This window comes from Fusarium verticillioides, chromosome 5, assembly GCF_000149555.1.
Source record: "Fusarium verticillioides 7600 chromosome 5, whole genome shotgun sequence".
In the NCBI taxonomy this organism is placed as follows: domain Eukaryota; kingdom Fungi; phylum Ascomycota; class Sordariomycetes; order Hypocreales; family Nectriaceae; genus Fusarium; species Fusarium verticillioides.
Window position 1 is genome coordinate 2668807 of NC_031679.1, and position 14213 is coordinate 2683019.

Here is a 14213-nt window from a genome sequence, read left to right on the forward strand (position 1 = left end):
ACCAGACAGAACATGAATAACCCGTCTCTTTTTTTCTGCTCTCAAGCAACGATTCTTAATTTCATTCAATAATAAATGTTTTGCACCTTTTTTTTTCCTTCTTTTTTTTTTCTTTTGTCCCACTTTCTCGCCATCAACACAACATTACGCCGTTTCTGAGCCCGAAACAAGCCGTCCTCTCTTAACAACACACTCGCTGCACAATCAACATGACTACGATGCTAAAGGCCACAGAACGCCATTTCTACTTCCACGGCAAAGAGGTCCGTACTCACCCAATCTCATATCAGTTATAGCTAGGTATGACTAATCTAACTTGCAGGACTATCAAGTAGAGCGCAATAACTGTCACTGGTGTCAGATCCGCGCTTTTCCGACTCATTCAACACTCCCCGTGACAGTTGTTAACGAACAAGACGATGAGGTACTCCCTGATGACTTTAGGTTCATAAACAACGTCGTCCTTGGTAAAGGAGTCGAGCAAGCTGGTGATAGCTTCCGCAGCGGCTGCTCCTGCGCCAAGGACTCAGAGTGCCAATACACAAGTTGTCACTGTCTCGCCGATTTAGAAGACGACGATTCTAGCGATGAAGACGAGTTTGATGCCTTTGGTGACAAGATAGAGAGAACAACGCCAAAGCCTCGGAGGATAGCATATGCTTATCACTCCCACGGTGCAAAGGCCGGTCTTTTGCGCTCCAAGTTCCACAACTCAAAGATGCCTATCTACGAGTGTCACCAAAGCTGCTCCTGTAGTATAGACTGCCCAAATCGCGTCGTCGAGCGTGGCAGAACGATCCCCTTGGAGATATTTCGCACTCCAGACCGCGGATGGGGTGAGTGTCATTCTCATCTTGACTAGTAAGCAATTCACTGACCAAAATAAATAGGAGTGAGAGCTCCCGTGTCAATTAAGAAAGGCCAGTTCGTCGACCGCTATCTCGGCGAGATCATCACATCCGATGAAGCAGATCGACGCCGCTCACAGTCTGCTATCTCACAACGTAAGGATGTTTACCTCTTCGCTCTCGACAAATTCACAGACCCCGAGTCATTCGACCATCGGTTAAAGGGTCCATCCCTTGAGGTAGACGGTGAATTCATGTCTGGCCCGACGCGATTCGTCAATCACTCTTGCGACCCCAACATGCGGATCTTTGCGCGCGTGGGTGATCATGCTGACAAGCATATTCACGATCTTGCCTTGTTCGCAATCAAGGACATACCTGAGGGTGAGGAGCTTACATTTGACTATGTTGATGGGGTCTCACATGAGGGAGAGGAATCGGGTGGTGACATCGATCATATGACTCGTTGTCTATGTGGAAGCAAGAAGTGCAGGAAGTTCTTGTGGTGATCATATCTGGCAGCCAAATGAACTTCCTCACAAGGGAATATCTGGATGCAGGTTGGACGTTAACTCATCAAATCTGCTCGTGGCAGTGACCCGCCTGCCCCTGAACTTACTTAAACATGGAAATAATATGTCACATTTTACGCCAGTTTCTATATCTGGCTGTCTCCTTGTTCTTTGATACAAAGGAGTGACCCTGGAGGTGACCAGGCTCGGGTCCTTTGTGAACACATCCGAATTCTTTGTTCCCCGTTGTTCTTTGAGAAGATTTCGGAACAATGCCTTGCAGACTTTCGTTTCGTATTGGGTGTTGGATGAATAGTCACAAGTCACCCGGAGTGAACGTTGAGCGATGGTGCTCATATAAGTATTTCCTCCATTCCCGAGACTTCGCGACTCTATCGCTTTATTTTCCCCCCTATTGTTGATATTGTCAAATGCATTTCAGTTTACAATTATGGAGCACTCAAGTAATTTATCAAGTTCCGTCCCTGTTGTCCCTTCATCTACATCGCCTACTTATGTTAAATCAGAGCCCGTCTCGTCGGATGCCCCAAACGACCACCATGATATGTCTCAACAACCACAGAATGATGGCAACATCTACAAACCTCCAGACGACCCTCAGGAGCCGCCTCTATCGCCTCGTGATTGTATATCAGGCATCCTGGGAGCCCTCCGAGACAGATCCGAGCCTGTTAAAAAGAAAGCCACCAAAGGCTGGCTTGGAGCAGAAGTATGCATCAAGTATCTACTCCGTGTGTGCGAAAACACTCCGTACAACGGTTCGGGTGGTATTCACACTAGGCTGGTCTCTCGCTCTCTACGCCGCTCACGACTCATGCGTCGAGGCTTGATCCGTCGTCAATTTGACAGAGGGAGGGGAAATCCATCCGTCAACTGGTGCAACAAAGAGCAGTGCGACTACGAATTCATCATCTTCACAAACCCCATTCTCTACCTTGGGAACCGCCCGAAAAGTCCTCAAGGATTGCATGCCGAAGTATACTTTCATGACTTTGCTAATGCCATGGTCACGAAGCTCTTTGCGCTCGAGGACAGCAAAGCCAAGAAGCGAAAGGCCCTAGAGATACTGTCTTTTGTAGATTCCCCCCCTGTCCGAGTTGCATTTTCTCATTTCATGGAATGGTACAACTTGTTAGGCTTCGCACTCTCTGATCGCCAATTCAGTCGAGCTCTGGCTGCAGTTCAGCCAGTGTTCCAGGGCCTCATGTTTGGGGTCAAAACAGCATCAAGGGTTGATGCTATTCACCAATACATCCTCCCTGAAACCGAGGCCATGAAGCAGTGGGCTCCTCGCCAACTCATCCTCCGTTTTCTCGTCTGGTGCGAAATATGGCGACAGCAAAAGACATCCCGCTCAGAATCTTGGAAGATCGGTTCTAGTAGGACAGCGGCCGAGTTTCTTACTGCCATGCTTCTCAACTACAAGATGATGTGGCGAGAAGGCTGTTTGCAAACAAGTACCACCGAAACGAACATTGTTTGGGATAGAGTCTGGGAAGATTGGTTATGCAAATACTCCCTACAGGAAATAGACGAGGCTGTGAGTGGCGAGTTCTTCTATCCTCGAGATCAGCTAGACATGTCGGAGGAAGAAGTCTATCAAGAGGTTGGATATCTTGGAGGTATTGGCCAGTGTGATGATATTTATAGGCCTGTCAGGTGTTTTCTAGGATACGCAGAGGATAGGCTGATGCATCAATGAGACGTTAGTTTCAGAGGAGACCATTAAATAGGCACAAGATAGATGAGTTAATATATTTTGCCCTTCATTCATTAATGACATTAGACACTTGAAAGTCTCATACGATCAGGTTCAGGGTAAGACCTGAGTTTCCAACGACCCTTCTCTCCTCTTTCTCAACCTCTATTCAGGGCCTGACCATGCTGTTCGTAAATTCCAAGCCACGAGATGGTCAGATCAACTTGCAGGATGCTGGGGATGTACACTATCACTCGGAAAGCCGAGTTGAGGAGTTCATTTGCTTTCAGCTATTGGAAGGCCAAGTTTATCCCCCTGGCTGAGAAGCCATGCCTCGGCCGCTGCTTCGTCTGCATCCTCGTGATCAAGTTGCCATTCAAGCAGTCCTTCAATCGCCCTGGCAAGGAATTTACCTCCATGGCTGACCCCAAGAGCCTTTTTTATGGCGTTTCCATCCAAGATTGGCTTCAATGAAGAAACCGAATCCAGCCCCTGGTTCTGGGCAAATGATAGTAGGGCTTCATGTCTGTGCAGCACTTTATTGATTTCCTCCTGACTCGGGTCTGTAAGTTCCGGTTGTGGCCTCAAGTATACTATCTCTCCAAGGGCCGAAAAAAGAACCTGCAGGCCCCAGAAGGCTCCCCATTCACGGAGCCTCATCCCTATCGTGCCCCGGGACGGAGTAGAGCTGACCACTAGCTCTACAGTGGATCGAATAGATTCCAAGTTCCCTAGCGACGATTCTATAAGTTTGTAAAGCTGCCTAGTGCCCTTTAGGGCATTTATAGCTTCGTGAACGGCAAGCTTATGGTCCTTGGAATTCAGCCCTGCTAACGGGGCATAAGCCACGATCGCCCAAAGCATATCTTTCTGGTTCTCAGATTCCATAAAAGCCCCAAAATGTCTTGCTGGGTCCTGCGCTAAAGTCATAATAGCGTTGATTGCCCGCGACCAAGTGGCGGGCCATGGCCTTTCGGGTTCCTGGGGGAGGAGACGATGGAGAGGCTCATGAAGAGGAGAGCACAACGTCAAGAAAACAGTTCCATAGAGATTGGCCTCGAGGATTAATGAAAAGCACAGCTCAGGGTTCCGGTTCTTCATCATTTTGAGGACCTCAATGCCGACTCTCTCCCGACTGACCTTCTCGTCTAGAGCCACATGGATTTCATGCTCTCTAATGCAGCTCAGAGCCTCGGAATCAAGGGTAAACCCGAGTTTACTTCCTACGCGGATGAGACGAAGCACACGCAAGGGATCGTCGAGAAAGGTCTGCCTTGGCGCGAGTGGTGTCCGCATTATGCCAGCAAACAGATCGTCCAGGCCTCTGCGGGTAAAGTCGGCAACCTTTCGGTTTTGGAGATCAAAAAACAGGGCATTAGCAGTTGCGTCACGTCTGAAAGCATCTTCCTCGGCGGTGCCAAACTCCATTTCTGGAGTACGACAATCGTCGTCGTATACCTCCTTACGCAGGTTGACAAGATCCAGGTCCAAGCCAAAGATTCTTCCAACAGCAGTCTCGAGTTTCTTTGACTTGTCGAGATTCTTGTTGGTTGTATGGAAGCCATTGAATTCATTGAAGTCGATTCCCAAGCCTAGTGCTCGCTGCCGATAGGAGCCCTCATTCTGCTTGAGGAACTTTGTCAGAAGAATGCCGAATTGCACACCAGTCATGGTACTAAGAGCGATATCCAAGTCGGCACAGGGAATGCCCAGGAGTCGATCTCTCACCCAGCCACCAGTTATCCATATCTCAAGGTCTGGCGTCGCCAGCTTTTGTCGGCACTCAAGCAGAAGATCACGGAGTAGTTCTTCAGCTGGCAATAAATCTATCGTTGTTGCTTGGCCCGGAGCCAGTTTTGACGAAGGCATTCCAACGAGTTAGCAAACCGGTCAAGATCAAGATTTCTGTGTCTCGATATGCGCCTAATACTCAGACTGTCTTACTTTGTTCCGTCATTAATCTTTAACCTAAAGGTTCCATGGGACCTGCTTAGAGGTGATGACATAGAGTTCGGTAGATGAGTCAGAATTCCAAGGTCCATCTTTCGCAGCCTAGATAGTCAGTTCTTCAGCAACTGTTACAAGAACAACACTCCTCACTCTCTACGATTCATCCCTCAGACAGACAATTCAAAGGCAAAGTAAAAGACTAGTTAGTAGTAGCTATAAACAGCAAAAACATACAACAGCGGGGATTCGCTGGTCGTCACCGACCCAACTACTAATCCGCCGGTTAGTGGCTTGACTATGGGAGAGCAGACGGGATCCCGTATTTTCCACTACCTATGGCCGTATGTACTAATTGACGTAGCAAACTGGATTATAGCCACCACGGGGTTACAGCATGGATAGTACGAGATCATCATGGACTATGTACATGCCCGTTCTCGTCCACTCGATGGTCTAAAGTAAATCTCACCAGTGTCTCCGTGAGCTTCGCTCTTGTTGATCAAACCCTCGTTCACCTACCCGATCTGTGGTGTCTTTATGCTGCAACCCACACTGTTGCGACCTGATGCGTCGGTATTGAAGCGAAGAGTGAAGTGCTTGTTCGAGGATGTCCCCTCGTTGAAACCCAAAGCCGCTCGCCTCAACATGCAAGGGCCGTTTGCCCAGCTCAGTTGCTGCATAGTAACCGGGCCGTCTTGATCTCGATCATGCCGGGAAGAGGCATGTAACCACCGGTCCGGATTATGGGGACAGACACTCGGTTGCAGAATCTCCGTTTCAGAGAAGAAAAGAGAATGTGCATGCTGTTTTCTCTTCGTACATGACCTTTCACACAAACTGATACCGGTCTTGAATCCATGAAATGATGGCGTCCGTAAGTTCACACATCGTGGGGGATAGCCAGTATATCAGCCAATAATAAAGGTTGAAAGGTAGCGTCCGAATGGAGGATGTTGATCTATAACGCGGGGTTACAGTATGTGCTTGCCAGGTTATCACAGGATAGCCAGAAAGCGTCGATGTCTTGATATATCTAGAAGCTTCACGTTGTGATTGTGACAATGGAAATATCACGCCTGAAAGATGAACCTGTTGCCGAGAAGAACTGGGCCTTGACCTCGCGTGGAGCCGGTAATTGTCTGGGCCGTGGATGGAGCCTGGACCCTTGAATTCTCCATAACTAACGGGTGCAGAGCCGAATGAGGCTGAAAGTGTTGTAGACAAAGGGATATACAATACAAATGAATAGCTGCGGATACGGCGCAAAAGAGGCCTTGTACCTATTTGGTCAGTTGCATTTCACTGCAAGGAGCTTTTGTTACCTAAATTGTCTGATTCTCTGCTATAGCGGACTGAGCAGTCAGTTGTGAGTGAATGCCTGAGCAGCAAGACGAGAATCTAGAGGGGTCCGATTCGTATGATTGGCGGATTCTGGCAGGTGTTGCATTACTGTATATGATTATGTCCAAGGAAGGAAATTAGCCAAGTGCTGGCTGTGTCGCATGAAATGGAAGACGCGGGGAAACGCTACTACTTTGCTCAAAAGGGTTGTACCAGTATGCACAGGCGCCATGCCATGTATTCGTTTGTAATACGAGCCACAATCTGATGCCAAGGTGAACAAGAGATGCCGTACAGATACATAAAAAAGATGCGGGGAAAGCGGAAAGTGACCGAAAGGGTGCGATACAGAAACGCATATTGGAAAAAGGAATCAGAAGAAACGCATGTCTCGCCGTGTCTGCGCCTGGTGGTGTGAGAATGAAGCATTATTAGAGACTTGAGATGTCGGATGTGCAACAGATGCAGATGCAAGATGCACGAGACGTTGAAGGTGAGGTGGTGCCACTAAAATCGGGGGGAGGGTCAACTGCAACTCAGCAATAGGCCCAGCCCAAGAAGAAACAGGAGATTTTACACAAGAGCCGGCATTACATACCAGTAATAAGTATCATTAGGGGACAGTGACAATGGATGGATCTCAGTATGTACATACGTATTGGAAACTTGACCAGGCCACTCAACCCCCAAGAAAGGCCATGGTGAGGTCATGGTGGTGAGACTAGAGGGTATGCCCCCACTGTTGGCCGTGCATAGGTGCCGTTGTTTGGTGGGAGCTTTACCCTGTACCTTGGTCGAATGTTTTGCAACGGAATAAAAAGATTGGATCTGGGGGCAGATGAGATGCCAGAAAGTGACGACGAAAATGCGAGACCCGACTCCAGCCGAGAATGGCTTCATTGTGCAGTTATCGTGAATACCTTGCTTGCTTCTTATTCCAGCAATTAATTCCATGCGTTTCGTTCGCCGGCTTATGCTCAGTAAATACCTTAGGTAGGCCTCAATCTTTGTCGGTCAAAGAATCAACAACACATCAATTCTCTTTACAGAGGCACAAGCCAGTAAAAGAGAACAAGGCCAAAAAGACTCCAACCAATACAATACTTCCCGACCCCGCCTCAATTCAAGCTCATCCCGCATCGTGCCACACGCTAGTTATGTATGTAACACTAAACGCCCACTCTCCCGCTCCATCCACAGCCTTCCCCACTTCACCATCAGAGCGTGTACTATGTACTACCTTTACGCTTTTGGGCCTTTTCTACAGGGAGATCATCCCCTAAGCCTCCTAGGCCTCTAAGGTCCCCCCCTTCTGTAGAGGCAAGTTTAGTCGGGACTCCAAGGCAGGCACCTGATCGCTGTTCGGCTTCTATGCCGCTCTCCTCTCTCTCTCTCTCTGTCTCTGCCACTCTGGGGGGCGCACTCACACCCCCGCCCCACAGCCTCCACTAACTGCCCTGTTCTTCGGGTGTCTGAACTTCAAGGCTCGAGTCTCTCTGGGTATCGCCCATCGCCGCCATCCCCAGGGCGTCTTGTCGTTCGATCATGACCCGACCCCAGTTCGTCAAGGTACCGTAACTATTGTCCAAGTCCGGGGTTCTTAGAGATGCCGCACGCACTGCACTTGACGTACTGTAGCAACACATAGAACAGACTAAGGCAGCTGGCACATTTGTCACTTGAAACAATCATCAGCAGAGTCAACTTATATAATAACTCTCATCCGCTCTATTCTCCCCCCAACGGTTTTCCCGTTTCCTCCTCCCATCATTAGACTAGTTCAAGTACGGATTACTATTACCGAGTTCCATTTCTTCAAGTACGGATTACTATTACCGAGTTCCATTTAACTTACCTTACCTTGCCTTAACTGCCAACCCTTGCCGAGTCCTAAACAGACACAAACCTTCATACTACCTACCAGCCTTGTTCTCCTCCTCTTCCTCCTTCACAATGATGCGTATTCCTCGACAATCCTTTTCCACTGCCGCCCGTATCCATCCCAATATTGTTCCTCACCTTCGCCCCCAGAAAAGAATGTCCTTTGGAAAGCTGTAAGTGTCATGTATTCAGTGTCACACGACACCACTGGATGCTGACCATCAATCAACTCACAGGGTCAAGCCCGTCGCGGCTGTTGTGGCTATTGGTTACGGAGCAAAGCTATCACTCGAAATGGCTCAAAGACGACGCATCGCTCAGATGGAAGCCATGGAGCGCGAGAATGCCGCATACCGAGAGCGAAATGAGGCTCTCATGAACATGTACGGTGATCGATCAAGTCTCGACGAACTCGAAAAGGCCGTTCAATATTACGAGAAACGATAAATGAATCCACCCAAGGAAGGATGACACAAAGAAAACCAAAACCAAAACCAAAACCAAAACCAAAACCAAAAAGAAAGAAAGAAAAACACCAAAGTCGGGCTTCACAACGCCCTTGTCTCATTTTACTTACTTGCTTGAAGCGACGGCGATACCTCCCCCGGGGATGTGTCGGAGTTTACTGGTACGGCTTTCACGACCACCTCAAGCCTTGAAATACTGCATTGGATCGGCGTTTAAAGGAATACCATCTTGCTTGGGATTATTGTTTGAAAGGACAACTCACCTGGTTGGCTTTCATCAGGGTCCAACATTTATCTCACGACCCAGCGGCAAATATGGATGCTGTATGAAAGATTACACTACACTACACTGTACTGCAATACACTATACTGGGGTATAGAAATATCCCATTTTCCATGTACACACACCTTGTCTTATTGTTCTCCCTCAATTACCTGTTTTGTGTAAGGTATCGGCAGCTCAGTCCCACATGCTCACGCCTTGCTTTGAATTTTCACATTCAACTCAACCCAAAAACGTCATGAGCCTCGCTGGATCACAGGCCGAGGTTTCCCGGCGGCTAATGAGCCTCGATATCCATGCCGTGTTTCTAGATGTGAACTCTGCAATGCATTCACCCCGAGGCTCGTAATCCTAACAAGTGAACCCCTGTATACCCAATAGCGCAGGATCGATTTAAATTAAATGTTGGGCAGCTCTATGGCAACTCCCTGGCGCCCTGAGTCTCATCCCTCTAGGCTGTCTGGCGCCACACACTCTTCATCATGTTGGTAGCGGGCCATGTAGCAATCGCTGCGACCATAAGCTCTGGCATAAGCCCTTCTTCAGTGCTCCAGTGAGCCGACAGAGGCATCCATGGAAGTGTTCCAAGGACCTCAGCCTTCCAGTTATTCTTCCACTCCTCTTCGGCAGCGACATCGCCGCTTGTCGCTCGGCGCGCACGTTCAACCAGCAAACGGACGAGCTCGAGGGCGACCCACGCGCACCATGAGCGAGCAGCCATGATACCTAGCTTGGCGCTCGTCTTTGGCGACAGGTTGGTAGCGCCCTTACAGGTCAGCCAGCAAGCGCCTTCGCCAATGTTGTAGATCAAGTTACAAATGATCTGTACAGTCATGAAGGCAGTGTTGACTCGGTTGGGAGCAGGCACCTTGACACCACTCGCATCGAGTTTCTGACCACGTAGACGAAGAATCAGATCCTTGGCCTCGAGATATGTGCCGATGATACCCCACATACGGTTCATAGTACGCCACTCACCCAACATGTTGGTGAAGCCCTGGATGTACTTGGACAGATTGAGGGCTAGAGTAGCAAGAGGCGGCGCAGTCGCGGTAGAGAGGACGACTGAGGTCGAAGGCGGTAGCTTGAAGGCCATCTCGACGACCTTGCGGGCGGAGTGACGAAGAGTAGTCCGACCCAGGATGCTGAGAATGGCACCGATCAAGCGAGCGGTGTAAGTTGTGAAGAGGAGGACAGTATCTGTGCCTCTTCGCGTCTGAATGACGCGGTCGAGATGTTGGACGAAGTCATCTATGGCAGATGGCGACTTGAGGAGTCGCGCGAGAGGACTAGACTTTTGTGCGACATTTTTGGTTTTGTTGATGTCGGAATTGGAATTGGAATTGGAGTTTGAGTTGGAGTTGAGGCTCTTTTCGATGGGCTCGGCCGGAGGTGTATCGGCGGCGACGGGCTCCGCTGAGGGAATGACGATGGCCTCGGCGGGGGACTCAACTACTACAGCTGTTTCTGTTTCTGTTTCTGTCATGGCGGCGGGTGATTAGGAAGGGAGAAGCTCACGGTGAGCATCGAGAGGAGTAAAAGAAAAATAGAATAAAAAAATGTAATGAAAATAACGGAAGACAAAAAACTTGGCAAATGGGGAGGTCAACGGCAAGTTGTACCTGGTTATGGCCTTACCTAGGTTATTAGCGGACTCAGGAACGCCGTGACGTGGGGACATGAATTTTTATCAATCAGTACATCTTCCATGTACCTTTATGCTCTTTTCGCTGAGTTGACCGAGGCCGCAGGTGAAAACTCCGCCCGTAATCGCCAAAGGACCCGTGCCTCGGTAGTGGAGTTGGGTGAATGTGATTCGTGCGTAGGCCCGAGATATTTGCTCGGTACAAGGATTGGATGATATGAATGAAGCAGAGGATATGTAGAGCGTGTTCGCTTGTATGCTCCTTATTGTAATACAGAGTAGTAAGTAAACTTGGCTATTGTATTCGATGTGCGGAGTATCTCGATTATATATATATATATATATATATATATATATATATATATATATATATATATATATATATATATGTTGGAGTCTTATCAAATTAGCTATCTGATCATACTGTCGAGCCTTAAATGAATAGGTAGGTACAGTATCATCGTTCAACTCCGACGGAACCTCCCGGGTATGTGGAATGTCTATATTAGGCAATTTTCTCCTAAAGCCTTCCTTTGTGACCACAATGAGGCATTACGACATATCTCTTTGTTGAGCGAGGGTTACTCAACTGCAATAACATATAACAACATACATAGACTAGGAAATATTTGTCTTTGTCTTGATCCCAGAGGTTGTCGGGTCTGTTTCCGAGTACAACACACCCAATGCAATGCAATCTTAAGAAACAAGAGCTACGGGTCATGAACCGACCCAAACTAGGTACGGTAACACTGCGTGATTGCGTCAGACCGACAACGACTTATAACCAACATTCTCAGATTCAAGAATCTCCAGTTTGCAAAAAGTTGATGACCTGGTCGCCTAAAGATGCTGCATTCACGACAATCAGCGAGCGGTCTGCGAGTAGCGTGACCTCGTGTCCAACCCGTGTAACAAAATGTAGACATTCGCGTACACTCTCTCCTCCTGCCCCATCGCGTTGCTGCCTTGAGTTTACGAGAATCAAATGCTTCGCCTTACCTGAACTCGGTATCGCTTCAGAGCCCACGTGGGCCTGCCTGCCTGCCTGCCTGCCTGAGCTTTCTAGCTGAAGTCCTTATTGAGCCAAAGCTGAGCTGAACGAGGTTAGCGGAGATTGGTGCCTTATTGGCTTGGCAAGGGTCGATATTCTGCCTCTCTTCAACAACCTCCTGTCTAAGTCTATATAAGGCCATGTTCAGGTCTTTCTCTCGGACTATAACCACATCCATCGCACGCTTCAGGGGAAGCGAAATGTCAACGCCTCACGAAATCAAGCTCCCTGGCTTCGGCCTTCCTATCAGCCATGCTGGTGCTCATTTTCCAGTTGTCCTTAAGACGGAAGATGGAGAGGGAGAAGGAGACTGGAGAGCTACCACTTTGACAATCCGAGAAGTCTGCATGCTCAAAGTCATCGAGGACCTCACAAACAAGCCCGAGTGGTGGATCAAAGTCAATGATGATGAGATTGCTGCCAAGTGGAAGAAGGAGGCTATGGAGATGCCATGGGGAGAATATCGAGTGTTCGGTGATTTCACCCAGGCAATGGCCGATGCTGTGAGTGACATCTCTCATCCAGTTACAAATGTCTCGCTCAACCACGATAGTGTATCAAGGAATTGCGCAAAAAGGCAGATATCTACCAAAAGACCGGTCTCATTCCAGTCATGGATTACGCTTCTGCAGCCATCAAATCAGACAACTTGGTCCCTAATGACCTCCGAGATACCCTCATAGCTGCCGTTTCCCCTTTGGAAAACGTCCCCGAGCAGCATAAGGACTGGCATCCTGGCAGTGATGGCAAGGTACTTGACATCGTCCACCCTTCGCTGTGGCCGCTTGTCTATGGCCGATCTCTCATCCTCCCCGACAAGCGCATTAATCTCGAGGAAGCATTATCGCATTGTGGGAAAGGCGTCGTCGTCCCTGTCGACAAAAGTGATGTCCGCAACTGGCATCCCAGTGCCTTTTCTAAACGCTTCCAGTGGCTCCCTTGCGACGTCGACCTGACTGGCGGGCATCCCCGCATCGACAGCTACATCAACAATGTGCACCCGGTCAAACACGCCGAGCTCTATCCCGTCATTGAGAAATTCATCGAGAAAGCGCTCCCGGCTTGGGATATCATCTATCGATGGCATGACGAGTTCGAAGTCCAACGTGTCTTCACGACCAATGTTCGACCAGATTGTAAAGTTCCCGAGATCTGCGGGGATACCTGGTGTTCAGCCCAAAATCGGCCACTGGATGACGATGAGGAGCCTCGTAGAGAAGATGAGGACTATGAAGATGATTACGAGGAATCTGATCGCAACAAACGCGACGAGGAATGGTTCAGGGAGACCCATATCCCAGAAATTCCGGACCCTAAGACTGAACTGGAAGAGCTGGTCAAGATCAACCCTAGCGACGTAAAGACCTCTGGTTTCTTTGGCAACGCTTCTCGTGTGCAGGTCATTGTCAAGCTTGCTAACATCCACCTCACCCCCGAGAAGCCAACCTACGACGGTGGTTCGTGGCATGTCGAAGGCCAGTTGAACGAGCACATATGCGCGACTGCACTCTACTACTATGACTGCGACAACATCACTGACTCTCGCCTCGATTTCCGCACAAATGCCAACAGAGAAGACCAAACTATGGAGTTGAATTACGAGCAGGGCGATTTCGACAGCATCGAACGAGTTTTCGCGATTGATCCCGGTGCAGATACACTCCAGGACATCGGCAGCGTCCTCACACGCCAGGATAGAATGCTTTTCTTCCCCAACGTGTACCAGCATCACGTCAGCCCCTTTGAGCTGGTTGATAAGTCTCGCACCGGCCACCGCAAGATCCTAGCCCTTTTCTTGGTGGACCCTCAGGTTCCCATCATTTCAACTGCCAATGTTCCTCCCCAGCAGCGCGATTGGTGGGCGGAAGGGTTGATCCAGAATGATCGCTTCAACAACTTGCCCCCGGAGCTGACACGGATGGTGGTGGATGCCTTGGATTTCCCTATTGATCTGGAGAATGCTAAGAAGATCCGCGAGGAACTCATGGCGGAACGGACTGGTATGCAAGGCACCCTTAACACCAACCTCAAGAATCTTGAGTGGAATTTCTGCGAACACTAAGCCGAGTCAGCTGCATGTATGGACGGCCTGTTCTGGGGTTGTGTTGCCCGGGCTTAAGATGTCTCCAACAGAGTTGTGCACTTGATGAACCTCAGCTTTTTAGCTTCTTTGAACGTGCGATGTCTGATCTGTGTCTCCATCGGTACTATGAATTCGTAGAGGTTAAGAAGCCATTGACCTGGGCTAAACCCAAGAAGCGGGAAGCGGCAGCATGAAAGCTGAACTATAGACTTGAATCTTTGGATAGGCCGAATGTCTAGAAATCAATGAGGCCTTTATAAAAATACGATGGTTCAAAAATATGTACCTCGATAATTATGTCTAAGTGACTCTTTAGGCGGAGCTAATCTGGGGTCTATCTAGTCACAGTATACGCGACAGCCATCTACGCAAAGATATAATGCAGAAGACTACATCAGTCATTAGATACCTATAAAGATCTATCCTGAT

At 48.8% G+C, this 14213-nt stretch overlaps 6 protein-coding genes and 1 non-coding gene across 9 annotated transcripts; 4 read left to right on the top strand and 3 right to left on the bottom strand.

Moving 5' to 3' along the window:
• Positions 1 to 209: 209 nt before the first annotated feature.
• On the top strand, positions 210 to 1357 carry FVEG_08911 (histone-lysine N-methyltransferase, H3 lysine-9 specific dim-5; the record flags this gene model as incomplete). The annotated part of the gene is made up of 3 exons (XM_018897795.1): positions 210 to 263; positions 323 to 836; positions 891 to 1357. 3 exons carry the CDS (start codon positions 210 to 212, stop codon positions 1355 to 1357), a joined length of 1035 nt encoding a protein of 344 aa, XP_018755544.1.
• Positions 1358 to 1811: 454 nt separating this feature from the next.
• Positions 1812 to 3083, top strand: FVEG_16478 (hypothetical protein; the record flags this gene model as incomplete). The annotated part of the gene is made up of 1 exon (XM_018905698.1): positions 1812 to 3083. The coding sequence occupies one exon, from the start codon at positions 1812 to 1814 to the stop codon at positions 3081 to 3083; it is 1272 nt and encodes a 423-aa protein (XP_018755545.1).
• Positions 3084 to 3112: 29 nt separating this feature from the next.
• FVEG_08912 (hypothetical protein) lies at positions 3113 to 6953 on the bottom strand. 3 transcript variants are annotated; one of them, XM_018897798.1, is made up of 2 exons: positions 6585 to 6953; positions 3113 to 6479 (listed from the first exon to the last, which is right to left on the bottom strand). In XM_018897798.1, exon 2 carries the CDS (start codon positions 4947 to 4949, stop codon positions 3357 to 3359), a length of 1593 nt encoding a protein of 530 aa, XP_018755548.1. In that variant the 5' UTR covers positions 4950 to 6479; positions 6585 to 6953; the 3' UTR covers positions 3113 to 3356. The 3 variants fall into 3 exon arrangements, with proteins under 3 accessions (XP_018755548.1, XP_018755547.1, XP_018755546.1); XM_018897797.1 differs by having other exon boundaries at positions 3113 to 6303; positions 6353 to 6953; XM_018897796.1 differs by having other exon boundaries at positions 3113 to 6310; positions 6353 to 6953.
• On the bottom strand, positions 5258 to 5373 carry FVEG_16479. The gene has a single exon (XR_001989307.1). It is a non-coding gene; the product is annotated as a 5S ribosomal RNA (ribosomal RNA).
• Positions 6954 to 7485: 532 nt separating the features above from the next.
• On the top strand, positions 7486 to 10766 carry FVEG_08913 (hypothetical protein). Its single transcript, XM_018897799.1, has 2 exons — positions 7486 to 8425; positions 8489 to 10766. The coding sequence occupies exons 1-2, from the start codon at positions 8325 to 8327 to the stop codon at positions 8697 to 8699; spliced, it is 312 nt and encodes a 103-aa protein (XP_018755549.1). The 5' UTR covers positions 7486 to 8324; the 3' UTR covers positions 8700 to 10766.
• FVEG_08914 (hypothetical protein) lies at positions 8943 to 10669 on the bottom strand. Its single transcript, XM_018897800.1, has one exon. The coding sequence runs from the start codon at positions 10486 to 10488 to the stop codon at positions 9454 to 9456; it is 1035 nt and encodes a 344-aa protein (XP_018755550.1). The 5' UTR covers positions 10489 to 10669; the 3' UTR covers positions 8943 to 9453.
• Positions 10767 to 11774: 1008 nt separating the features above from the next.
• FVEG_08915 (hypothetical protein) lies at positions 11775 to 14053 on the top strand. Its single transcript, XM_018897801.1, has 2 exons — positions 11775 to 12204; positions 12255 to 14053. Exons 1-2 carry the CDS (start codon positions 11842 to 11844, stop codon positions 13761 to 13763), a joined length of 1872 nt encoding a protein of 623 aa, XP_018755551.1. The 5' UTR covers positions 11775 to 11841; the 3' UTR covers positions 13764 to 14053.
• The last annotated feature ends 160 nt before the right edge of the window (positions 14054 to 14213 follow it).